This window comes from Heterodontus francisci, chromosome 5 (assembly GCF_036365525.1).
Source record: "Heterodontus francisci isolate sHetFra1 chromosome 5, sHetFra1.hap1, whole genome shotgun sequence".
Taxonomy (NCBI): domain Eukaryota; kingdom Metazoa; phylum Chordata; class Chondrichthyes; order Heterodontiformes; family Heterodontidae; genus Heterodontus; species Heterodontus francisci.
The window spans coordinates 131,581,830-131,609,738 of NC_090375.1; the positions used below are offsets into that span (position 1 = coordinate 131,581,830).

The window sequence follows — 27,909 nt, forward strand, 5'->3', positions numbered from 1 at the left end:
TTTTAATTTGCACGAGATTGTTTCCAGGGCAAGGGAGTTTCCAAATTGTATGTGAAAATGTTTCTGTCCACAAACACAACTGGAAAGTTTAGTAATCCAGAGATCAGAAATAATGGTAGAAAGGTAGACACAGACATAAAATTACAGTCAGTCTCTGTGTGTTAAAATAGCCCATTAACAGAATGTAGGAATATCTTATTTAAGATGGAGAATGATGTATAAGAGATGATGCCTGTCCCTGGGACTCTACTGAGGGAGTGTGTGAAAAATCAGACACCATCCCTGTGTCTCCCCCAACACACAGATGGAACTTCGTGATGTTATTGGGTCAGTGAGGCTTGAAACAAGCAAATGCCTAGCTTGAAAAATCGTAACAATATCAAGAATACATACATTACTCCCTCCTGAATATTTAGTATTATATGACACTTCTGTAGCAGGCATGTTGCCTTTCAGTGGATTCTGTTCGCAGAGCAATTAACACAAGAATATCATAATTACAAACACTTAAGCAGTGAAGTGTGTTAAGTACTTAAGTGGAATGTACTATTGCAACAAGCTGAAAACATTTTATTTAATTGTCACAGGCTCTTCAACCTCTTGATTACAACTTGTCAATTTGAGAAGTTTCCTTCTACCACTACCCTTTGCTGTCTCCAATCATCACTCTACCCATGTGGTCACATTCACCTTAATTCTACATGCTATTATCTTTTCCCTGAGTCTTTTAATCAGTACTTTATCAAATGCTTTTCAAAATCCATTGAAATCATACTCATGGATTTCTTTATCCAACTTCACATTATCTCATTAAATCCTCAGGCCCAGATGAGATGTATCCCAGGCTGTTATGTGAGGCAAGGGAGGAGATAGCAGGGGCTCTGACACAAATTTTCAAATCCTCTCTGGCCACAGGAGAGGTGCCAGAGGACTGGAGGACAGTGAATGTGGTACCATTATTCAAGAAGGGTAGCAGGGATAAACCAGGCAATTACCGGCCAGTGAGTCTAACATCAGTGGTTGGGAAAATATTGGAAAAAATTCTGAGGGACAGGATTAATCTCCAATTGAAGAGGCGGATTAATCAGGGATAGTCAGCATGGCTTTGTCGGGGGAGATCGTGTCTAACTAACTTGATTGAATTTTTCGAGGCGGTGACTAAATGTGTAGATGAGGGCAAAGCAGTTGATGTAGTCTACATTGACTTCAGTAAGTTTTTTGGTAAGGTCCCGCATGGGAGATTGGTTAAGAAGGTAAGAGCCCATGGGATTCACGGCAATTTGGCAAATTGGATTAAAAATTGGCTTAGTGGTAGGAGGCAGAGGGTGATGGTCGAGGGTTGTTTTTGCAAGTGGAAGCCTGTGTCCAGTGGTGTACCGCAGGGATTGGTGCTGGGACCCTTGCTGTTTGTAGTGTACATTAATGATTTAGATGTGAATATAGGAGGTATGATCGGTAAGTTCGCAGATAAGATGAAAATTGGTGGTGTCAGAAATAGTGAGGAGGAAAGCCTTAGATTACAGAACGATATAGATGGGCTGGTAAAATGGGTGGAGCAGTGGCAAATGGAATTTAATCCTGAGAAGTGTGAGGTGATGCATTTTGGGAGGACTAACAAGGCAAGGGAATATACAATGCATAGTAGGACCCTAGGAAGTACAGAGGGTCAGAGGGACCTTGGTGTACTTGTCCATAGATCACTAAAGGCAGCAGCACAGGTAGATAAGGTGATTAGGAAGGCATATGGGAAATTTGCCTTTATTAGCCCAGGCATAGAATATCAGAGCAGGGAGGTTCTGAAGGAGCTGTATAAAACGCTAGTTAGGCCACAGCTGGAGTAATGTGTACAGTTCTGGGCACCACACTATAGGAAGGATGTGATTGCTCTGGAGAGGGTGCAGAGGAGATTCATCAGGATGTTGCCTGGGCTGGAGCATTTCAGCTATGAGGAGAGACTGAAAAGGCTAGGGTTGTTTTCCTTAGAGCAAAGAAGGCTGAGGGGGAAATATGATTGAGGTATACAAAATTATGAGGGGCATTGATAGGTTAGATAGGAAGAAACTTTTTCCCTTAGCGGATGGGTCAATAACCAGGGGGCACAGATTTAAGGTAAGGGGCAGGAGGTTTATAGGGGATTTGAGGAAACATTTTTTCACTCAGAGGGTGGTTTGAATCTGGAATGCACTGCCTGAAGAGGTGGTAGAGGCAGGAACCCTCACAACATTTAAGAAGTATTTAGATGAGCACTTGAAATGCCATAACATACAAGGCTACGGGCAAGTGCTGGAAAATGGGACTAGAATAGTTAGGTGCTGGATGGTCGGCACAGACACAATGGGCCAAAGGGCCTGTTCCTGTGCTGTATAACTCTATGACTCTATCTCATTGCTATTTATAAAATCTTGCTATGTGCGAATGAGGTTTCCTACATTACTACAGTGACTACAATTCAAAGCTACTTCTCTTTGGCCTCCTTGTCTCGAGAGACAATGGGTAAGCGCCTAGAGGTGGTCAGTGGTTTGTGGAGCAACACCTGGAGTGGTTATAAAGGCCAATTCTAGAGTGACAGACTCTTCCACAGGCGCTGCAGATAAAATTGGTTGTCGGGGCTGTTACACAGTTGGCTCTCCCCTTGTGCTTCTGTCTCTTTTCCTGCCAACTGCTATGTCTCTTCAACTTGCCTCTCTTTAGCCCCGCCTTTATAGCTGTCTGCTAGCTCTGGCATCTGACTGCTCACCGCCTCTGGTCCAGTACACCTACTCAGCATCTATGCTCCAACACTCTGCTCCCCACCTGAGGTTAAAGATCAGTTCTACAAGGAACTCCATAATATCATTAGTAGCATTCCTAACACCAAACATTTGTTCCTGCTGGGGTCTTTAACGCCAGGGTTGGGGCCGACCATGACTCATGGACCTCCTGCCTTGGGTGCTAAGGCATTGGAAGGGATGAATGAGAATGGACAAAGACTGCTGGAGTTGTGTACCTATCACAACCTCTGCATCACCAACTCGTTCTTTCACACTAAACCCTGTCACCAGGTTTCATAGAGACACCCAAGATCACGTTGCTGGTACCAGCTGGACCTCATCATCACAAGGCGAGTCTCTTTAAACAGCGTTCAAATCAAATGACTTTCCACAGTGCAGACTGTGACACTGACCACTCCCTGGTGTGCAGCAAAGTTAGACATAAACCAAAGAAGCTACATCACTCCAAGCAGAATGGCCGCTCGTGCATCAACACTAACAGAATTTCTTACCCACAGCTGTCACAAAAGTTTCTTAATTCACTTGAAAAAGCCCTTCAAAACACTCCTGCAGGGGATGCAGAGACCAAGTGGGCCCACATCAGAGACGCCATCTATGACTCAGCAATGACCACTTTTGGCAAAGCTGTTAAAGGGCTGTAAAGCACTTTGGAACATCCTGAGGTTGTGAAAGACTTAGATAAATGCAAGTCTTTCTCTTTAACTACCCAGGCACTTGGGTGACAGAGAGCTGACATGGTGGACTGCCACTGCAGAAGCTGGCAGCACATTGAGTGTTGTCTGCCTAGGGCCTCTCTTGTAAAGCGCAGCCTTCTCAAGCAAATCTCCTTGGTCAGATCCTGGAAGGAGCATCGGATATCAGGAAGAGGATCTCAACTTCCACCAGTGCTGACATGTAAGTCTGACCTCCTTTTGTTCCTCCTCCACCTTCATTTCTTCCTCTATACAATTCAGTATTTTCACTGAACAATTTACAGCTCCATTCACAATGCCTCCAATAATGCAGCAGCCCACACCAGTCTACAACAGTACCTGGACAGCAACCGGGCTCGGACTGACAAATGATACGTAATGATTGAGCAGCAGAAGTATCAAGCAATGACCAGCAGCAACATGAAAAGGTCCCACCATCTCCCTTGATCTTCAATGGCTCCTACCTTCATTCTCTTGGATGAGTCACCATTGACCAGCTATATCAGCACTGTGGCTACAAGGACAGGGCAGAGGCAATAAGTGGCTTTCTTGCTAATCCTTCAATACCTCTTCACCATCTACAAGGCACATGACAGGAGTGGGATGGAATATTCACCAGTTGCCTGGATGGGTGAAGCCACAACAGGACCAAGTTGTCAGCTTCATAGGTTCTCCTGACACAAACTCAATATCGATCTGCTCTGCTTTCAGTGCATTATGGCTGCAGTGTGACCAATTGACATGATACACTTCAGTAACTCATCAAGCTTACACTGATAGGACCTCCCAGCTCCTCAAACTCTACCTTGAAAAGAACAAGAGCAGCAGTGTTTTGGGAACACCAAAACCTGCAAATTCCCCTCTAGACTGGCATTGATACAAACCACCCCTTCATTGTATATGGGTCAAACTCATCAACATGCCAACCCAATGAAGGTGTGAGAGCACCATCAGCATCATGAATTAGAATTAGAATTAGAACATTACAGCGCAGTACAGGCCCTTCGGCCCTCGATGTTGCGCCGACCATCTGACCTACACTATTCCATTTTCATCCATATGTCTATCCAATGACCACTTAAATGCCCTTAAAGTTGGCGAGTCTACTACTGTTGCAGGCAGGGCGTTCCACGCCCCTACTACTCTCTGCGTAAAGAAACTACCTCTGACATCTGTCCTATATCTTTCACCCCTCAACTTAAAGCTATGTCCCCTCGTGTTTGCCATCATCATCCGAGGAAAAAGACTCTCACTATCCACCTTATCTAACCCTCTGATTATCTTGTATGTCTCTATTAAGTCACCTCTCCTCCTCCTTCTCTCTAACGAAAACAACCCCAAGTCCCTCAGCCTTTCCTCGTAAGACCTTCCCTCCATACCAGGCAACATCCTAGTAAATCTCCTCTGCACCCTTTCCAAAGCTTCCACATCCTTCCTATAATGCGGTGACCAGAACTGCACGCAATACTCAAGGTGCGGCCTCACCAGAGTTTTGTACAGCTGCATCATGACCTCGTGGCTCCGAAACTCGATCCCCCTACTAATAAAAGCTAACACACCATATGCCTTCTTAACAGCCCTATTAACCTGGGTAGCAACTTTCAGGGATTTATGTACCTGGACACCAAGATCTCTCTGCTCATCTACACTACCAAGAATCATCCCATTAGCCCAGTACTCTGCATTCCTGTTACTCCTTCCAAAGTGAATCACCTCACACTTCTCCGCATTAAACTCCATTTGCCATCTCTCAGCCCAGCTCTGCAGCCTATCTATGTCCCTCTGTACCCTACAACACCCTTCGACACTATCCACAACTCCACCGACCTTCGTGTCATCCGCAAATTTACTAACCCACCCTTCTACACCCTCATCCAGGTCATTTATAAAAATGACAAACAGCAGTGGCCCCAAAACAGAACCTTGCGGTACACCATTAGTAACTAAACTCCAGGATGAACATTTGCCATCAACCACCACCCTCTGTCTTCTTTCAGCTCGCCACTTCCACACAGTTCCAAAGGAAGACTCACCACCACTGCCTCAGAGCACCAAAGAATGAGCAATAATTGCATCAGTCACATCCCAAGGACATAAAAATAGGAACGCAGAGGGAAATGGGATGAAGTAGATAACTCTTTCAGAGAGCAAGTACACACAGGATGGCCCAACTGGTTACTTCCTCTGATATAAAACAATTCTATGTGCTGAATTTTACCGGTCCCGAATGTCGGGGGTTATGGCGAGAGGCCCGGAAAATGCCTCCGGGAGAGGCCTGCCACGGGCCTCCATGCCAGGAAGGCCCCGCCCCATATTAATGGCGGCAGCAAGGCCCTGCTGCTCGGCGACGGGACATCTATTTAAATATGTTAAAAGATGTAGATGAATGAATAAATTACTTACCTCATCCCACCAGCCATCCCGCTCCGATATTACGGTCGGTGGCTGGCACTGCCGCACCTTCCGATCTCCGACTGGAGATCCGATGTGGGACACTGGTGGGGAGGGGGAGGAGGTCAGTATTTCAGTGTGGGATGGAGAGGGGGGAGAAAAACGGAGTCAAACTTACCTGATTGGTCGAGGGGGTGATGGGAAGGAGTAAAGGTAAACGTTTCTGAACTTTGTGGGGGGGAAGGCCTGGTACATAAGGTAAGTATTTTGTGGGGGAAAGGGCAGGAATGATATGTAATGCTATTGGGGATGAGAGAGGGGCATGAAAGATTTTAAAAATTATTTTCCACAGTGCAAATCCCGGGCGTGCCCCCCACCATCTTTGAAGCTCGCCGCCGAGATGGTAAAATGCAGCCCTATGAATGGGAACTCAATCCTTTAAACACTGCACATTCAATATAACGCCCTCTAAAAGTCCCACTTGATGAAAGGAACAAATATTCAGACACTCAGGCACGGTAGTCAGTGCACCAGATTTCCTGTTCATTAATTTTAATCACTGGAAAATTGAGGGCATTGCAAGGCATTGACATCTAGGCCCAATTCTTTGATATTTAGTTCCATCAAGTGAGGCACTACACAGTAAGCAGTGGCGTGCAAAATTCACCCCCAAATCTCTTTAAATTTCATATGCATTGTAAAAACTGTTACTTTAGAAATGAAGTTAGAAGTCACAAATTGGATTTGATTTTTCTGAAGTGGTCCTTTGGCAAATGAATTAAAATTATCACCTAACTTAATAACGTACCTGCTACACGGACTGCAGAGGGAGGGCTGCGGACCAGTGGACTGGTGGACAGGCTAGTCAGAACCATAGCTGCTGTTACTTTGTCCATCTCCCCTTCCTCAGAGAACTTCCTGTATCAACAAATAAAGAAATAGAATTAGCAATTACTCCTAACTTGTACAAAGAGCTGTATGTCTGAGGGTCCATGAAGTGCAGTGTAGCAAAGGATTTATTTTTTTTTAAATGCTATAGCAGTTGTGGAAATATTGTCAGTAAATTCAATAAAATCATTGACGTGCAATACAAAAATGTTTTATATAATGGGCCAAATCTTCCTGAAAAATAACAGCATGTTAACGATGTACACCGTTATTAATATCAGCCAGCAAGTTCAGGAGATGAAGAGATATGTCATGATCTTGCTGGTCAACCAATGCCACTCCGCTGTTTCCCTCGTGTAGAGGGCGTCTCGCACTTTAAGTTGTTGCTGGATTTACACATTAAGTGCCTATTAAACTCACCACAGGAACTCAGGGCTCATAATTAATAGCATTAAGTACCCTGTTAATGATGTGATAATTGTTAATGTAATGCCAATCAATCTCTCTGGCCCAGAAAAGGAACAATTTAAACTGTTGAGTTGCATTCCTGCATGTAGGAAATAGTTGTTAGAGATTGTAAAAACGTCAAATTTTTTACATTTTTAAAAAACTTTTCTATTCTGTCCCTTTTCTTTCATTCTTATTCCAATCTTTCTTTCTCTCTCTTTCTGTAACTGAATAGACTCAAATACACCCTCCCCCATCATAGCTTTTTCCTTCTCGGTCATTAAACCTCACCGGTTAAGGAGATATACTTCTGACATTCACGAAGGGTGCGTATACCCTATTGCCTTTGCACTTCCAGCAAGTTACTGGGTAAATTCTATACAAGCTGAAGGGTGCAGGAGAAAGTATAACTAACAGCACATACCGTGAGATATCTCGCTCCAGCAAGATTTGGGCCAATGTATCATGAGATGGGAAAAGTGTATTAATGCTAATGCCCAGTTGTGATCTCTATATGGCTTTAGGAGCTGGATCCTGATGAAGGCGTACTGGGCCTGAATGATCACAGGAGTTTACACTATTATCTGGCAGACAAATGGCAGAAACCAAACCCCCACTCCCCCCACCTTGTGAAAATTCACCCTCACAGAAGCTGAGGCTTGATGCTTTTGGAATAACTTTTGTGGAAAGGATCTTAGGTATCTACTGGGAGGGCAGATAGATAGAATATGGGAAACAATGGGGATCAGAATTTTTTTGTCCATTCATTTAAAAATTTTGAGTTTGCACATGCACCAATTTCTAACATGTCCCATTTCACAAAGTTGTACACTGGAAGGGCTGAAGATGGGAGTTTACTCTAATATTTGTCATTGAATAAATTCCAGGAACAATTTCAGTGACTGTTCTACAGTCCCTGTATTTTGGCACTCACACTTGAATGGATCTCTATGCTTCTACTGAAGCACTGTGATTGCTCAAGACAACCAATTTCAATAGTTTTTCACTGAACAATGTACTTAGGTTCCATTATATTAGGTTTGCCCATGCTACACATCACTCCGATACTAAGGAGGCCATTATCAACACCATGTTCTCTCCAGCCAGCATGTGTATCCCTGAAATCATGCATCTTCCACTTTTCCTCCCTTTCTTGTGCAGGACCTCTTACTGTCTGCTCCTTCTGCTCCCCACTGAATATGCCGTTCATATAAATCATTGCAGGATGAATTGCAGACCTGAACACAACTGCTGCGACTCCACTGGCCCAAATTTCTGCTAGGTTCTCCTGACCTCCGGTCATAGTTTTTTATTTATTTTTTTATTTAGAGATACAGCACTGAAACAGGCCCTTCGGCCCACCGAGTCTGTGCCGACCATCAACCACCCATTTATACTAATCCTACACTAATGCCATATTCCTACCACATCCCCACCTGTCCCTATATTTCCCTACCACCTACCTATACTAGGAGCATTTTATAATGGCCAATTTACCTATCAACCTGCAAGTCTTTTGGCTGTGGGAGGAAACCGGAGCACCCGGAGAAAACCCACGCAGACACAGGGAGAACTTGCAAACTCCACACAGGCAGTACCCAGAATTGAACCCGGGTCGCTGGAGCTGTGAGGCTGCGGTGCTAACCACTGCGCCACCCGAAATGGGACATGTTAGAAATTGGTGCATGTGCTAACTCAAAATTTTTAAATGAATGGACAAAAAAATTCTGATCCCCATTGTTTCCCATATTCTATCCATCTGCCCTCCCAGTAGATACCTAAGTTAGGGTAGAAGGCTTGGGGAAACAATGTTACCAGCTGTTTTTCACTATTAATGCTGTTTCCCCAGTAACCACTGAACTTCAATTGAAGTTACAGCAGTTGAAGAACTCCTGCGGAAACTCCAGGCACATGGTACATGAATGTAGTGGTATACAACTGAACTCCAATAGTGCGGCATTTCCAAAACACAGTCGTCGTTACCAATACACAGCTATAGAATAATGACTGAATAACGCACGGAACCCAGGAATTTATAAATTCATCCATCTATGGCCATATTCTAATACATAAAGATAATGAACATTCATTCCTTAAGATTTTTTGGGAAAAGGGAAAGTCCATTAGGGCCCAAAGATTTAAATTCCAACAAGAAAGATAAATTTTAAGGGGACTACCCACCATCTGTGGTTAACTAAAAAAGTTAAAGATAGTATCAAACTTAAAAGAAAAAGCATATAATTGCAAAAAGATGGGAGGCAGGTCAGAAGATTGGACAGAATATAAAAAGCAGTAAAGAATGACTAAAAGATTAATAAAGAGGGAAAAATTAGAGTATGAGAGAAAGCTAGCTAGAAATATAAAGAGTTTCTAAAGATATTTTAAAAAGAGTTACCAAAATGAGCAGGTCTGGCAGCATCTGTGGAGAGAGAAGCAGAGTTAACGTTTCAGGTCAGTGACCTTTCATCAGAACTGGCAGATATTAGAAATGTAAAAGGTTTTAAGCAAGTAAAGCGGGGGGTGGGGCAAGAGATAACAAAAGAGGTGTTGATAGGACAAGGTCACAGAGAATAACTGACCAGAAGATCATGGAACAAAGGCAAACAGTATGTTAATGGTGTGCTGAAAGACGAAGTGTTAGTACAGAGAGGGTGTGACTAGACTGTAAAGCATAAAGCACTCCAAAGCACAAACATTAAAAAAAACAGAAATAGTGGATAGGCACAGTAGAAACAAACTAAACAAACTAAAAAAAGCTACAATAAAATAACCAAATAAAAAATAACTAAACATAAAAAGGGGGGGCCCCGTCATGCTCTGAAATTGTTGAACTCAATGTTCAGTCCGGCAGGCTGTAGTGTGCCTAATCGGTAAATGAGATGCTGTTCCTCAAGCTTGCGTTGATGTTCGCTGGAACACTGCAGCAATCCCAGGACAGAGATGTGGGCATGAGAGCAGGGGGGGTGGCAGGGTGGGGGGGGGTTTGGTGTTGAAATGGCCAGCAACCGGAAGCTCAGGGTCATGCTTACGGAAAATAGCGAATGTAACTCCTTTATTCAAGAAGAGAGGAAGACAGAAAGCAGGAAACTACAGGCCAGTTAGCTTAACATCCGTCACAGGGAAAATGTTAGAAGCTATTATTGAAGACATTATATAGCAGGGCACTTAAAAAAATTCAAGGTAATCAGGCAGAGTCAACATGGTTTTGTGAAAGGGAAATCATGTTTAACCAATTTACTGGAGTTCTTTGAAGAAGTATCATGTGCTGTGGATAAAGGGGAAGTGGTGGATGTACTGTACTTTGATTTCCAGAAGGCACCACATAAGGTACCACATCAAAGGTTATTGCAGCAAATAAAAGCTAATGGTGTGGGGAGTAAAATACTGGGATGGATAGAAAATTGGCTCGCACAGTGGCGCAATGGTTAGCACCGCAGCCTCACAGCTCCAGCAACCCAGGTTCAGTTCTGGGTACTACCTGTGTGGAGTTTGCAAGTTCTCCCTGTGACTGCGTGGGTTTCCACTGGGTGCTCTGGTTTCCTCCCACAGCTAAAGACTTGCAGGTTGATAGGTAAATTGGCCATCGTAAATTGCCCCTAGTGTACGTAGGTGGTAGGAGAATGGTGGGGATGTGGTAGGGAATATGGGATTAATATAAGAATAGTATAAATGGGTGGTTGTTGGTCAGCACAGACTTGGTGGGCCGAAGGGCCTATTTCAGTGCTGTATCTCTTAAAAAAATGGAAACAGAGTAGGCATAAATGGATCGTTTTCTGGTTGGCAAGATGTAACGAGTAACGTGCCACGGGGATCAATGCTGGGGCCTCATCTTTTTACAGCTCAATGACTTAGATGAAGGGATCGAAGGTATGGTTGCTAAATTTGCTGATAACACAAAGATAGGTAGGAAAGTAAGTTGTGAAGAGGACATAAAGAAGCCAAAAAGGGATTTTGATATGTTATGTGAGTGGGAAAAGATCTGGCAAATGGAGTATAATGTGGGAAAACGTGAAATTGTCCACTTTGGCAGGAAGAATAAAAAAGAAGCTTAGTATCTAAATGATGAGAGATTGCCGAGCTCTGAGATGCAGAGGGATCTGGGTGTTCAAGTGTATGAATTGCAAAAGGTTAGAATGCAGGTACAGCAAGTAATTAGAAAAGCTAATAGAATGTTATTGTTTATTGTGGGGGGAATTGAATACAAAAGATGGGAGGTTATGCTACAGTTATACAAAGCATTGGTGAGACCACATCTGGAGTACTGCGTACGGTATTGGTCTCATTTAAGTAAGGATGTGAATGCGTTGGAAGCAGCTCAGAGAAGGTTTACTAAACTAATTCCTGGAATGGGTGGGTTGTCTTATGAGAAAAGGTTGGACAGACTAGGCTTGTATCCTCTGAAGAGTAAGAGGCGATTTGATTGAAACATATAAGATCCTGAGCGGTCTTAACAGGGTGGATATAGAAAGGATGTTCCCTCTTGTGGAAGACTCTAGAACTAGGGGTCACTGTTTAAAAATAAGGGGTCACCCATTTTCGACAGACATGAGAAATATTTTCTCTCAGAGGGTTGTGAGTCTTTGGTACTCTCTTCCTCAAAAGGCGGTGGAAGCAGAGTCTTTGAATATTTTTAAGACAGAGGTAGATAGATTCTTGATAAGCAAGAGGGTGAAAGGTTACAATCAAATCAGCCATGATCTTGTTGAATGGCAGAACAGGTTCGAGGGGCCGAGTGTCCTACTCCTGCTCCTGATTCGTTGATTCGTATATATTTGTCCCTTTTCCAAATACTGACTCCTACTACCTGTCTTCTCACAATATTTCTCAATCCCTACTTTCTCCAGAGACACATCAAATTATTTCTTGAATCCACTGATGCCTTCTATTTCAATATCCTTCCCTTTGGGTGTCAAGGTTCCACTGACTTCCCTTATTATTCCCTAGTTTCTAATTTAAAAAATTATGCCCCCTGGTGTTTGAATCCTTACTATGATGAATAACATGTCTGAAATCTATAAACTCTCTTCAAAATCTGAAAACATAATGAGGTTACCTTTGAGTAACCTCTTTTCCAAAGAAAACAAGCCCAACCTTTTTACCCTATTCTCATTATATAAATCCTTGAGACAAAGAAAGCAGATGAGCTGAGGGCACAGGTAGACACGTGGCAGTATGATATCATAGCTATTACAGAAACATGGCTGAAGGAGAGACAGGAATGGCAGCTCAACGTTCCTGGTTACAGGGTTTTCAGATGTGATAGGGAAGGGGATAAGAAAGGAGGAGGAGTGGCAATTTTTGTCAAAGAAACAATCATAGCTGTGAGGAGGGATGATATGTTGAAAGGTTCATCAAATGAGGCCATATGGATTGAGCGAAGGAACAAAAAAAGGGCAATCACACTGCTAGGAGTGTCATATAGACCCTGAAACAGTCAGAGGGAGATAGAAGAGCAGATATGTAGGCAAATCTCTGAGAAGTGCAAGAACAATAGGGCAGTATTGGTAGGGTATTTTAACTACCCCAATATTAACTGGGATAGTTTCAGTGTGAAAAGAATTGAGCGAGCAGAATTCCTGAGGTGCATTCAGGAGAACATTTTTGGCCAGTATGCAGCAAGTCCAACAAGAAAGGGTGCCGTTTTAGACTTAGCTTTAGGAAATGAAGATGGGCAGGTGGAAGGAGTGGCAGTGGGAGAGCATTATGGTGGTAGTGATCATAATTCAGTCAGTTTTAACATAATTATGGAAAAGGACAGAGTTAGAGCTCTCAATTGGAGCAAAGCCAATTTTACTAAACTGAGGAGTGATTTAGCAAAAGTGGACTGGAAACGGCTACAGGTCGGCGCAACATCGAGGGCCGAAGGGCCTGTACTGCGCTGTAATGTTCTAATTCTAAAAAAGTGGGAAGCATTCAAAGGTGAGATTAAAGGGGTTCAGAGTAAACATGTTCCCACAAAGAAAAAGGGTGAGACAGCCAAATCTAGAGCCCCATGGATATCAAGGAGCTTACAGGGTAAGATAAGGCAGAAAAGGAAAGCTTATGTCTGACACCAAGAACTCAATACTACAGAAAGCAGAGAGGAGTATAGAAAGTGGAGGGGTGACATCAAAAGGAAAATTAGGAAAGCAAAGAGAGGGCATGAAAGAATATTGGCAAGCAAAATCAAGGTGAACCTAAAGATGTTTTATCAATACATTAAGAGTAAGAGGATGACTAAGGAGAGAGTAGGGCCCATAAAAGACCAAAAAGGTAACCTATGTGTAGGGGCTGAAGATGTTGGTATGGTTCTTAATGAATACTTTGCCTCTGTCTTCACAAAAGAGGGGGAACAATGCAGATATCATAGTTAAGGAAGAGGGGTGGGAAGTATTGGATGTGATAAACAGAGGGAGAGAGGAAATATTAATGGGATTATCATCCTTGAAAGTTGATAAATCACCAGGGCCGGATGAAATGCACCCCAGGCTGTAAGAATAAGCAAAAGAGGAAATAGTGGAAGGTCTGACCATCATTTTCCAGTCCTCACTGGATACAGGTGTAGTGCTGGAGGATTGAAGAATTGCTAATGTACCTCTGTTTAAAAAGGGAGCGAGGGACTAACCGAATAATTACAGGCCAGTCAGTCTAACCTCAGTAGTGGGCAAATTATCGGAATCTATTCTGAGAGACAGGATAAACTGTCATTTAGAAAGGCATAAATTAATCAAGGATAGTCAGCATCAATTTGTTAAGGGAAGATCTTGTTTGACCAACTTGATCGAATTTTTTGAAGAAGTAAAAAGGAAGATAGATGATGGTAGTGCAGTTGATGTGGTCTACATGGAATTTAGCATGGATTTTGACAAGGTCCCATGTGGCAGACTGGTTAAAAAAATAAAATCCCATGGGATCCAGGGAAATGCAGAAAGGTGGATATAAAATTGGCTCAGTGACAGGAAACAAAGGGTAATTATTGACACAAAAACAAGAAATGCTGGATTCACTCAGCAGGTCTGGCAGCATCTGTGGAAAGAGAAGCAGAGTTAACGTTTCGGGTCAGTGACCCTTCTTCGGAACTGACAAATATTAGAAAAGTCACAGATTATAAACAAGTGAGGTGGGGGTTGGGCAAGAGATAACAAAGGAGAAGGTGCAGATTGGACCAGGTAATTATTGACAGGTGGTTTTGCAACTGGAGGGCTGTTTCCAGTGGCGTTCCACAGGGCTCAGTTCTGGGTCCCCTGCTTTTTGTGGAATATATTAACGATTTGGACATAAATGTAGCGGGCATGATCAAGAACTTTGCAGACGACACAAAGATTGGCCATGTGGTAGATAGCGAAGAGGATAGCTGTAGGCTGCAGGAAGATATTGATTGTCTGGTCAGGTGGGAAGAAAAGTGGCAAATGGAATTCAACCCGGAGAAGTGTGAGGTGATGCATTTGGGGAGGTCAAACAAGGCAAAGGAATACGCGATTAATGGGAAAATACTGAGAAGTGTAGATGAAGTAAGGGACCTTGGAGTGAATGTCCACAGATCCCTGAAGGTAGCAGGACAGATCGATAAGGTGGTTAAGAAGGCATATGGAATCCTTTCCTTTATTAGCCAAGGTACAGAATATATGAGCAGGGAGGTTATGCTGGAACTGTATAACTCATTAGTTAGGCCACAACTTGATTACTGTGTGCAGTTCTGGTCACCTTATTACAGAAAGGATGTAATTACACTAGAGAGGGTACAGAGGAGATTTACGAGGATGTTGCCAGGACTGGAAAAATGCAGCTATGAAGAAAGATTGGATAGGCTGGGGTTGTTCTCCTTGGAACAGAGAAGGCAGAGGGGAGATCTGATTGAAATATACAACATTTTGAGGGGCTTGGATAGAGTGGAGGTGAAGGGCCTGTTCATTTTAGCAGATAGGTCAGTGACTAGGGGCATAGATTTAAAGTTATCGATAGAAAAATTAGAGGGGAGCTGAGGAAAAACTTTTTCACCCAGAGGGTAGTGGGGGTCTGGAACTCACTGCCTGGAAGGGTAGTTGAGGTAGAAACCCTCAACTCATTTTAAATGAGTCTGGATATGCATCTTAAGTGCTGTAAGCTGCAATGCTACGGACCAAATGCTGGAAGGTGGGATTAGAATGTGTGGATCGTTTTTCAGCCGGCACAGCCACAATGGGCCAAGTGGCCTCTTTCTGTGCCTTAAACATTCTCTGATTCTGCATGGAATCATATCCATTGCTCGGCAACACACCCTTTCAAGGACAGTGACATCCTTTCCATGAGCAGGTAACCAGAAACACAAAGCAATTGAGACGGGATTGGACCAACTGCTAATGAGCAACAATACACGTCCTATTGATTGTACAATTCATATACATTGTTGTTTATGATTAATTTTGGCCTGTAATAGTACAAGAAATGTCATCCAAAGCGCTTGAACGCAATGTCTAAAGTCTTCCTCTGCTCCTTAAAGATTCCACAATGGCATCACCAACATTATGCTCAATGTAGACTCAATAACAGCTGCAATTTTGTGGGGAGGCTCCAATTGGCATCCAGCTGCTTCCTCACAAGGAGGGTGGAAATACCAACCAGCTGGCCATTCCAGGACCATTCTCTTGCATCCTGAAGCCAGTTTGGAGCTGTGGTATTTAGGAGGAGGTAACCCATCTTCTCAACTGCACTTACTACTTTCCTGGGGAAGAGAAAACTTAAAAAAGAACAGATGGAACCTAATTGTGAAAAAATGCAGAAAAGTGCTTTGTAATTACGGAAAACTATTTCAAGCAAGCCAACGGACATAGAAATGGAAAAATACAGGGGAACTCCCACAAAGAGGAAAAAAAGCATTATCACAGGTATCACTGAAATAAGAAAATATCAATTCCCATCACGAACGGTTGCTGATCTGTTAATTGTGCATCAATTGTTTGATTATATGAAGGTGAAGGGTGTTAATTATGGTTTTACTTGAGCACCAACAAGCAGACATTTACTGAGACTGGGGGAGAGTTTCAGTGAGGAGCTACATGTTTGTAATCCTTTACTCTGTACAATAAATGTGAAACATAAAAGCCGCATTTCTGCAAGGTGATACTTTTCAGAGAGAAGTGTTTCTGAAACGACCCAAAGAGGCAGCAGAGGCAGAAGGATAATTATGGAAACTGAACAAATGCATCTGTGGCCTTAATGATACTTCCAGGGTGTGGTATTTCTTGGTGAGATCTGTTTTGTTGAATTTTGGTTGTGTTCAATTAAAAGCAGAACCTTCAATGTTTTATTGGTATCATAAAGAGAAACTTTCAGGCATCTTCATAATGCAAGTTGATGATTTCTTATGGGGTGGTACTGCAGATTTTCAAAATATGTTACTAATAAGATGAGGGCTGAATTTAAGATTCGGGCTGGCATTGTTGGCTTTGAGCTTCAAAAGTGGCGGGGCGCACGCCCGGGATTTACCCCGCTGAGATGCTGCGATATTTAGCTCGTTTACATGGAGGGGGCGGAATGCCCACCCTTTATGACGTAGAGGGGGCAGGTGTTCCCTCCCCAGCAATGACATCCGGCGCCACCACACAGGCGTCGGCGCCATTTCTGAAGGGCTTCATGCCATGCAGGTCCATTAAAATTTTTTAAGGTACAGGTCTTTAAAAAATAAATTTAAAACTTCAATTCAATCCCCTCTCCCGCCACCCCCCCCAAATGACTACTCAATTTTTTAATTGCCCGCTCCCCCTCAAAAAAATCAACTCTCAATCCCAACCTTTTCCTCCCCCGAACTTTCTTCACTTTAACCTTCAACCCCTTCCTACCATCCCCTCAACCAATAGCAAGAGTTTTCTCTGCCCCCTCGCTCTGAAAACTTCACTCCACCGCCCCTCCCCGTCAATGTTCTGCCTTGGATCTCTGAATGGAGATCCAGCAAGCGGCTGGAATGTCCGAGCGAGACAGCCGTAGTGTCAAGGTAGGTCTTTATTCATGTAATTTAAATAAATTAAAATATTTTAATTGGGTTCCCATCACTGAGTGGCGAGGGGGGGGGAGGTGCGCCAAGAGGCCATGCCGCCGTCAATAATATGGGGCGGGGCCTTCTTGGCATCGAGGCCTGTAGCAGGCCTCGCCCAGAGGTATTTTCCGGGGCCACCCTGCCACAACCCCCAATGTCGGGGGGCTGGTAAAATCCAGTCCTGGGAGACAGGCTTGTGGGGCCTTTAAATATATTGGTTTTGATATTAAGTAGACTATGTCTGGAATAACTTAAAATCAACAATCCTATTTAGAGAGTGTTATTCCCATCCCAGTAAATCGTGTTCGGTCATCACAGAAAGATGATATATTTAAAGCAGAGACTGAGCAATTGCAAAGCTTGGTTGGTCAATTAAACAGGTTGTGCTCTCAGCCGAGGCCTGATGCTAGTTTTGATGCCCTGGAGTTAAGCACGATGATGAAACATCCGAAAGTTGAGAATGTTTTAAGGGCACATAAAACATTAAATAAACTAAATCTGGAGAAATGTGTCCTTAAGTTCCCTTCCTTAGGTGACCCAAAGAACATGAAGCTAATCATTTTTAGTGATGCTTCACATGGTAATCTTGCTGATGGGTATTCGGGGGCAGCTGGTTTCATAATATTTCTAATGGGTGAGAATGGGAAATGTTGTCCTTTAGCTTGGGAGGCTAAGAAAATAAAACAGGTCATTAAAAGCCCTTTAGCTGTGGAAACACTAGGTCTTGTAGAGGCAGTGGATATGGAATCCTATTTGTCAAATATTTTGGGTGAAATTCTGAAAAAGGGACATACTGAAGATAGGATACCCATTGAATGTTATGTGGATAATCGTTCTTGGTGGGACAATGTACACACTACAAAAAGTGTGAGTGAGAAAAGACTACATATTGACCTTGCTAGATCGAAGCAAATGCTGGAGAGAAAGGAAATCTCCAATCTTAAATGGATTGGTGCAAATCATCAGCTGTCCGCTTGTTTCACAAAGACAAATGCTAGTACAAAGAAATTGTTAGGTGTGGCAGAGGTGGGCGTCTCACAATGTAATACTTTGTATCCAATGTGGAGTTTACTTTGATTTATTTTGAAATGTTCTTTGAGCATGTTAATACTTTGTACATAATCTGGCAATCGCCAGAGCTGGCGGGCAGCCATAAGGCGGGGCTAAAGTGTGGCGAGTCGAAGAGACTGAGCAGTTGGCTGGAAAAAAGACAGAAGCGCAAGGGGAGAGTCAACTGTGTAACAGCCCCGACAATCAATTTTTTTTTTCTGCAGCACCTGTGGAAGAGTCTGTCATTCTAGTATTGGCGTTTATAGCCACCCCAGGCGCTGCTCCACAAACCACCGACCACCAACCACCTTCAGGCGCTTACCCATTGTCTCCCGAGACAAGGAGGCCAAAGAAGAGAAGAAGAATATGGAATTTATTTTTGAAATGTTGTTTGAGCGTGTTAATCCAATTTGTATTACAAAAGAAAGGAATCGGTTAATCTGTTAATTATGTATCAATTGTTTGATTATATGCAGGTGAAGGATGTTAATTGTGGTCTTACTTGAGCATAAGCAGACACTGAGACTGGGGTAGGGTTTGAGTGAGGAGCTACATGTTTGCAATCCTCTTACTCTACAATAAATGCGAAATTGAGTAAAGATAGGCTCCCACATTATCCTTCCATTACAAGCTTCCTGGAGTTTAACAGCTGAGACAGCATCTCTAGTACAGAGGAATAAAAATACTGCAGCGATCCTGATAAAGCATTGCCTGGTGAGGTACTGAATCATACAAACCAGGAAGAACCATGTACTCAGTAGATGAATCTCAAATGGAGTGGTACTTGGGGCATAATAGTTACCCTCAGTGTTCTTAGGCCAGGGAGGAGGATATCAGTTTAAATTCAACTGCAGATCACAATTCAGTGAATGTTGCTAGAAGGTGCATTTGCATGAACTTTGTGAGGTCAAGAGTGAGCTTGGCTATTTCATTCAACAACAACTTGCATTTATATAGTGCTATACAGATATATATTTAAAATGCAGAAGTCCTAAGGTGCTTCCCAGCAGCATAAGGAAAAATATCTATTAGGTAAGGAGACCAAAAGTGTACACAATAACCCAGGTGCGATCGCACCAAGGCTCTATACAACTGCAGCAAGACTTCTTTACTCCTGTACTCAAATCCTCTTGCAATGAAGGCCAACATACCATTTGCCCTCCTAATTGCACCTGCATGTTAGCTTTCAGTGACTTATGAACAAGGACACCCAAGTCTTGGGTTTTTGCCCACTCATTTAGCCTGTCTAAATCCCTTTGAAGCCTCTTTGCATCCTCCTCACAACTCACATTCCCACCTCGTATTTTGTCATCAGCAAACTTGGAAATATTACATTTGGCCCCCACATCCAAATCATTGATATAGATTGTGAATAGCTGGGGCCCAAGCACCATCCCACTAGTCAAAGCCTGCCAACCCGAGAATGACCCATTTGTTCCTACTCTGTTTTCTGGTCCGTTAACCAATTCTCAATCCATGCCAGTATACGACCCCCAATCCCATGTGCTCTAATTTTGTTTACTAACCTCTTGTGTGGGACCTTATTGAAAGCTTTCTGAAAATCCAAATACACCACACCCACTGGTTCCTCCTCATCTATTCTGCTTGTTACATCCTCAAAAAAACTCCAATAGGTTTGTCAAACACGATTTCACTTTCATAAATTCATGTTGACTCTGCCCAATCCTACCATTATTTTCTAAGTGTCCAGTTATCACATCCTTTATAATAGATTCTAGCATTTCCCTACTATTGATGTCAGGCTAACAGGTCTCCATTTTCTCTCTCCTTCCTTTTTTAAATAGTAAGGTTACATTTGCTACCTTTCAATCTTCAGGAACTGGTTCACAATCTACAGAACTTTGGCAGATGATCACCAATGCATCCACTATCTCTACAGCCACCTCTTTCAACACTCTGGGATGTAGATCATCAGGTCCAGGGAATTTATCAACTTTCAGTCCCATTAATTTCTCCAGTACTACATTTTTACTAATACTAATTTCTTTCAGTTCCTCATTCTCGCCAGTCCCTTGGTTCTTTAGTATTTCTGGGAGGTTTTTTTTTAATCTTCCTCCATGAAGACAGACACAAAGTAATTATTTAGTTTCTTTGCCGTTTCCTTATTCCCCATTACAAGTTCCCCTGTCTTTGCCTGTAATGGGCCCACATTTGTCTTTGCTAATCTTTTCCTTTTGACGTACCTATAAGAGGTTTCACAGTCCATTTTTAAGTTTCTTGCTAGTTTACTTTCATATCTTATTTTCTCTTTCTTTATAAGTTTCTTGGTCCTCCTTCGCTGAATTCTAAAATGCTCCCAATCCTCAAGCTTACTACTTTTTGGCAGCTTTATCAGCCTCTTCCTTTGAACTAATACAATCTTTAACTTTCTTGTTAGCCATGGTTGGATAACATTTCCTGGTGGGTTTTTTTGTGCCTCAAAGGACTGTAAATTTGTTGTAAACCATGTATTAATTCTTTAAATGCTAGCCATTGCCGGTCTACCATCAGACCTTTAATGTAATTTCCCAATCTACCACAGCCAACTTACCCCTCTTAGCTTCACAGTTTCCTTTGTTTAGATTTAAGACCCCAGTTTTGGATTGAACTACATCACTTTCAAACTTAAAGTAAAATTCTATTATATTATGGACACTCTTCCCTAAAATCGCCTTTACAACAACATTATTTATTAGTCCTTTCTCATTGCTCATTTCCTTCCATAGGTTGTCCCTATTTACTCTATCTGGGCCCCTTATAATTTTATACACTTCAATTAAGTCACCTCTCAGCCTCCTCTGTCCCAAGAAAAACAACACCAGCCTATCCAATATAGCCTCTTAGCTAAAATTTTCCAGTCCTGGCAACATCCTCGTAATCTCCTCTGCACCTTCTACAGTGCAATCACATCTTTTCTGTCATATGGTGACCAGAACCGTGAGTGGTACTCAAGCTGAGATCTAGCTAGTGTTGTATACAGTTCTAGCATAACATCTCTGTTCTTATATTCTATGCCTTGGCTAATAAAGGAAAGCATGGCATATGCCTTCTCAACTACCTTATCGCTCTGTCTTGCTATCTTTAAGGATCTGTTGACAGACACTCCAAGTTTCCTCTGTTCCTCCACAGAACTTAGTATCCTCCCATTTATTGTGTCTTCCCTTGCCTTGTTGCACTTTCCGAAATGCATTACCTCACACTTTTCCGGCTTGAATTCTATTTTCCACTTTTCTGCCCAACAGACCAGACCACCTATATCTTCCCACTGATCAAGCTTTCCTCCTCATTGTTATCCACATGGCTAATTTTTGTATCATCTGCAAACTCCATTATCATGCCCCCTACATTTGAGTCTAATTCATTAATATAAACTAAAAAAAAAATCAAGAGACGAATACTGAGCCCTGCGGGACCCCACTGGCAACAGCCTTCCAGTCGCAAAAACACTTGTCACCCATTACCTTTTGCTTCTTGCCACTAAGCCAGTTTTGGCTTCAATTTGCCACTCTCCCTTGGATCCCAAGGGCTTTTACTTTTTTGACAGCCTGCATTGTGGGACCTTGTCAAAACCCTTGCTAAAATCCATATACACCTTCACTGCACTGCCCTCATCAACCCTACTTACCACCTCCTCAAAAAATTCAATCACGTTAGTCTGACATGAACTTCCCTTAACAAATCCATGTTGACTTTCCTTGATTAATCTATGCCTTTCTAAATAAAGGTTTACATTGTCTCTTAGAATTGATTTCAATAATTTGCCCACAACCAAAGTTAAGCTAACTGGCCTATAATTATTCGGATTATTCCTTCCTCCCTTTTTAAACAACGTTGGCAGTCCTCAACTTTGTGCCATCTCACACCCATGCTTCACAACCACCCTCTGCAAATGTTACATTCCCTCCTCTCCACCCAATCTATTTCTTACACTCACAATTCTCTGCTTTCTCTCCTTGCAGGAGAAAGGAGCACAGAACTCCAGGGAGAGACAGAGAACCTGGGGGGGCGGCCTCCAGTGACAGGTATCTTGCGTGCCCACTTGGTCTACTGGGAAGGAGGTCTTGTTCCAGGAAGCTGCAGATGTCAGTAATGATCTCTACCTTTAGACCTTTGAGCTAGATCTCTGGGATGGATTTTCAGCCCCAGCCTAGGCCGGGTCAAAGGCAGGCGAGGCTGAAAATTAGCCCAGTTCCCCGGCTCCAACCCACCTCCGGGCTATTTTTATTGAGGCGGGATCAGGGGCAGCAGGGCTACCCATCCACATGCAGTGTGTATCTGATCAGGCTCATTAAGAGCCAAATTGAGACCAATTAAAGGAGGCCAATACGAATTTTCCAGTTGGCCTCCAGGTTCCTGCACCAGTGGGGGACAGTTTAGGTGCCTGGAGATGGGCACCCGGCTGCAGGCTGGGAGGGGGCACCACTCTAGCAGGCCGAGAGGCCCTCCCTGCATGCCTGAGTCCAGGAACAGCCACATGCTGCCATGTAGAGGGGCTCACCCCTCCCACCCTCACACAGTGGTGGCTTGGCTGCTGAATCTATTTTCACATCAAAGATTTGAAAAAGTTGGAGCGGTTGCCTCCATGTTGAAGCACACTCTCCTTTACTTAAATTTCATTACAGCCTGTTGCTCCTCTCAAGCTGGAAGGCCTCTGATTGTCCCTCCAGTTTCGAGAGCCCGCCCACCATCCTTAATTGGACGGACAGCCTGTTTCCATGCCAATTAAGGGAGTGCTCCCGTGAAAATCCCAATGAGTGACTGTTTCCCCTGGGGGTGAGATCGGTCCCATCCCCTTGTGTCTTTTTCCTCTGTCGTAAAGCATGTCGTTGAGAAGGCGGCAGCTGATGCTGCTGCTGGTATTGCTCCTACTCCTGTTGGTGTTGCTGCTCCTCTTGTTCCTCACCAGAGGTCCAAGATAGAGCTGCATTAGCTGCTCTAATGCCTCGGTGAAGACTGACAGCAAGGCAATGCAGATCAAGGTGAGCGAAATCCAAGACAGGAGAACTGTCTCCCAAGAAGTTGGAGATCACCTGTTAAATAGTAAGAGCACACTCTCAGAAGAGTTGCTGTGAGCACCAGCCTCTCAACTGAGCATGGCTGCAGCTATTCAGTTTCACTATTTGAAGGCTTCCCAGCCTGTCAGTTTCACTGAAGAAGCACTCCCCGCTGTGCTTTTACCTCGATGACCCTGGTGAGTTCCAGACAGGTCGGAAAACCAATGAGCTAACTACTAAAGCCAGAACACTGGGTTAAATCCATAGTTAATTGGGGATTTACATATTGAAATTACTTACGAGACAGCTCCCTTGGGGTTTCCTGCTCACCTACAAACCCGCCTGGGTTAAACCTGGAAGTGGGCAGGATCACATCAGATTCCTGACCTGAAGCCACTTTGGGAACTTTAACCCACGCCTGCACCTGAATCTGCCTCCCCTTGGTAGTTAAAATTCTGCCCTCAGTTTCTAGGTATGAACACAAGAAATGGTCACATGGAGAAGGTATTGGAGGTTTACTGGTGATGGTGGAACCTATCCAAGGGAGTTTTTTTTATTCGTTCATGGGATATGGACGTCGCTGGCTCGGCCAGCGTTCGTTGCCCATCCCTAATTGCCCTTGAACTGAGTGGCTTGCTAGGCCATTTCAGGAGGCATTTAAGAGTCAACCACATTGCTGTGGGTCTGGAGCCACATGTAGGCCAGATCAGGTGAGATTGGCAGATTTCCTTCCCTAAAGGACATTAGTGAACCAGATGAGTTTTTGCAACAATCGACAATGGTTTCATGGTCATCATTAGACTAGCTTTTAATTCCAGATTTATTAATTGAGTTCAAATTTCACTATCTGCCATGGTGGGAGTCAAACCCATGTCCCCAGAGCATTAGCCTAGGGGTGGGGGGGGGGGGGGTCTGGATTAGTCCAGTTACACTACCACTACACCACGGGGTGGGGAGTGGAGTAAAGTGTTGAGGAAAAATAAGTGTATGTGCTTCTTTTTATTATGGACTCAGAGGTTACAGTTCTATGAAGTAAGAGAAACAAATCTTTTTCTGAAGTATTACATTTCTATTTATTGTTTCATGTATTCAATATCAGTCAAAAGTTAATTTTCTGGGTTAAAACTCAGCAAACACTTTATTTTCAATTGATTGATCATTACATTGATAACGTATGAATATACTAGTGGTGACAGTGGATTAGAATAATATCCTTTAATGGAAACAGAATAAGTATTAATCTATGTTGTAAGATGCGCTGTCTTGGAGTACTGAGTAAATTTCTGGGAGCTGTGCTATGAAAGGGATATGCAACTACTGGGGGAGATGCAGGGAAGACAATAAAAATGACTGCAAGTGTAAGAGACAACTAAGAGAAAAGGTTAAAAAAGCTCAATCCCTACATCCTAGGGAGAAGATATTAAGCGAGAAAACTTGTTGAAATAGAAAAATATTAAATGGCTTACACAAAGTAAATCCTGTATGTTATTTTAAAATAGAGGATGATAGCAGGATTGGTAGCTGTAAGAATAAACAAATAACCAGTAAATTTAAATCAGACATCAGAAGGAATGCTTTCACAAAAAAGTGTGATCTGTCAGGGAGGGTGGTAGAGATGGATGTGTTCAGAGCATTCAAAATGCATTTGAATGCCAGACTGGAAGAATTAGAATACTAGAGGGCTCAGCTTCAGTCCTTTTATCGTTCTTGTATTTTCTTATGTTCGTAAGATGCACGTTCATTGTGTAGGTTCTACTCATGAGTTGCATATATTTCATATTCAGTAGTTCAGTACAGATTTCATTTACAGCACTAATGTACACAGCAGGATGTCACAAGAAAACATTATTTTAATTACAGCCTTAATTTTATTTTTGTTAGGAGTGTTGTAAATCCTGAATGCAATTTAATACCTCCCTATGTGATGATTTACAGCTCTACTTATCAGGGTGACTATAACTCACTTGCAACTTCATTAATTATCAGTTATGCAACCAGCCACCATGAAGCACCCCCTCCATTATTCACAGACCTGGCCAATAACACTGGTGTAATTCCTCACTTTCCAATGAATGTAACAGTGCAAATCCTGAAAGATGCATGCAATATTAATAACATTTTCTGGGAAAAAAAACAAAATAGTAAACATCTGCTTCACAAAGCGGAACATTCTGGGCTAAGGCTTCAATCCAGCCACTACTTCTAATAGGAGGCTTGCTAATAACATTCTTCACACTACAGAAATGAAAGCAGATTGTCAAGGAAAACTGGCATGGATCTTGTAGTAGTTCCACCTGTCCATCCTTAATATTAATTTATCCAGGGCAATATTACAAAGCACTTTTTCTGCAACTACACAAGCAACAAAATAGAATGTGCTCACTGGACTGCTAGTCCCCACACATGATGAAAATTGAGAACCTTACAGCAGGAGAAATACTTGGAATACTTTTGATGAGATCAATTTGGCATCTTGGATACCATTGTTGAGAGGAAACAAGAGCACCACTACACATTTTATATATTTTTTGACTTCCAAATTTGAGACATTAGAGGAAGAGTCAAAATTAATATTAATCATCCACACGTTAACAGTCCTTATTGTAATTTAAAGGCTTAAGAGACTGAGAGAGCTGCATTGTTTTTAAAATTAACTAGGTGAAAAACAAACAGGTTAATAAACTTGCGATGCTGTTGCAAAACAAGAGGACACCAGTGGAAAATGAGATCAGAGATTTCCCCAACCCCACCAAGTAGTAAATTTGTGGAATAGACTCCCATCAAAAGCAACTAATAAGTGTCGATTAATTTTATTGAAAAAGGGACAGAGTGTACAAATCTAAGAGTAAATCAACAGATAAGGCTAGAGATTACAAAAGTAATAAAAGGACAAAACTAAAGGCTCGGTATCTGAATGCACGTAGCATTCGAAACATAACAGAGGAACTGAGAGCGCAAATAGAAATAAATAAGTATGATCTGATAGCAATGACAGAGACATGGCTGCATGATGACATAGATTGTGACCTGAATATTGAAGGGTACATGGCATTTAGGAAGGACAGGAAGCTAGGAAAAGATGGAGGGGTTGCTCTGTTAATTAATGATGGTATTAGCGCAATACAGAGGATGACTGAAGTTCTTAATCTGCTCTTAATCAGACCTACTCCTAGTTCGTATGTTCGTACAAAAGCATTGGACAAAGGTCTGATTAAGAGCAGAGTGAAGATTATAAGCATAAGTACAAACTTAAGTAATCAAACGTTTTCTGGAACCTTCAAGTTCCTGTGGTATTGTAACATGAAGATGTTAACTGTGACGTGTAACTGACCAATGTTCAGTAACGTAATGTTCTGATTAAAAGTCATTGACCTGAAAAGGAGTCCTGCTGCCCGGGCTGAAAGCAGGGCGGGGGGTGGGGGAGTGCCACCCCGTGGGGGGGTGCCACCCCGCTTCAGCGAGACCTGGGGCTGCATTTTGCCACTGGTGGTGAGTTAAGTGGCTGCCGCCAGGATAGCTGTCCCTATTACGGACAGTGGCCCACCTCAAGAGCTGCCGGCCCAATCAGATGACCACTGCTGGGACAGCACTTGGAGGATGAGAGCACATTGACAGCTGTGTACCTTTTAAGTCAGATGCGTCAGGTCTGGGTCTCGGGGGCCAGTCAGCGAGGCCCCAGCGAGGGATGGGGGTGGGGTCGCTGAGTTGCCACAGGGGCAGCCACTGCTACCAGGGAACCCCTCCATGGGCCAACAAGTGCACAAAAAGGAGGGTTGCCCCCCCACCACCAGAGCCCACCTGGGGAGACCAGGGAGGTGGCGGGAGGCCCTTCCGATGCAGGCAAAATGCCGTGGAGGCAGGAAGAGGCCCTTATTTGGCAACTTAAGTGGCTCGTGGCTCAGTTGGGCTCAGGGCAGGCCATCTGCCGCCTTTTCCATCACTGGCAAAATGGTGTGGTGGCAGGAAAACATTGGACACGCCACCCGACACCTTCCCGCACCATTTTGCTAGCCTTCCCGCTTCCCAGCCCATCCCCAAAGGGCTGGTAAAAATTCAGCCTGTTGACTGTTTTCTCTCCACAGATGCTGCCTGACCTTTTGAATTTTTCCAGCATTTTCTGTTTTTGTTTCAAAAATGTAGGTTCTAGTATGAACGATTACTCTTGGAGTAGCGGCCCTGTATCACATGATCATATGTAAATGTGAACAAGATACACTGGAGACTTGCTACCTTAAGTGGTAAGGAAAAGATTTCATAGCAATTTAATTTTCTTGGCAGTACAGTATTATATGTGCTTAGTCACCGGCTTAGGGGTATTAGGTGTGCTGGGTTCATAGTGATAGAAACTGTCATTGGCATTTTGATAGGAATGCACCAAATGCTCTTTTCTTATTCCACATTTTCTTATTCCCCAATCCTGATGTACAAAAATGTGTTGGAGAAGGTTTACCCTGTGGAAGTTATTTCTTTCCTTAGACAAATAACAGAAGACTAAATTCACTCACTTATGATCACGTGACAGAGGACGGCTCCTAAATCTGATTTACTAGGTAACAATAATATATGAATCATACATTTACATCTATCTGTCCATTGGGAATTTATAGCATATGTGAGTTACAGAGAAAGTCCATTTTGTAATCAGTTTTTTTGAATACATTCTCAGGATGTGGACTTCACTAGCA

General features: G+C 43.0%; 1 protein-coding gene across 3 annotated transcripts in view; it reads right to left on the bottom strand.

Moving 5' to 3' along the window:
• Window positions 1-27,909, bottom strand: part of znf704 (zinc finger protein 704) — a 253,873-nt gene that overhangs the window by 96,013 nt on the left and 129,951 nt on the right. For all 3 annotated transcript variants that reach the window (XM_068032099.1, XM_068032098.1, XM_068032100.1), the window contains exon 3: window positions 6,663-6,772. In XM_068032099.1, the coding sequence (XP_067888200.1) occupies window positions 6,663-6,772 (110 nt within the window). The remainder of the gene's footprint in view (window positions 1-6,662; window positions 6,773-27,909) is intronic.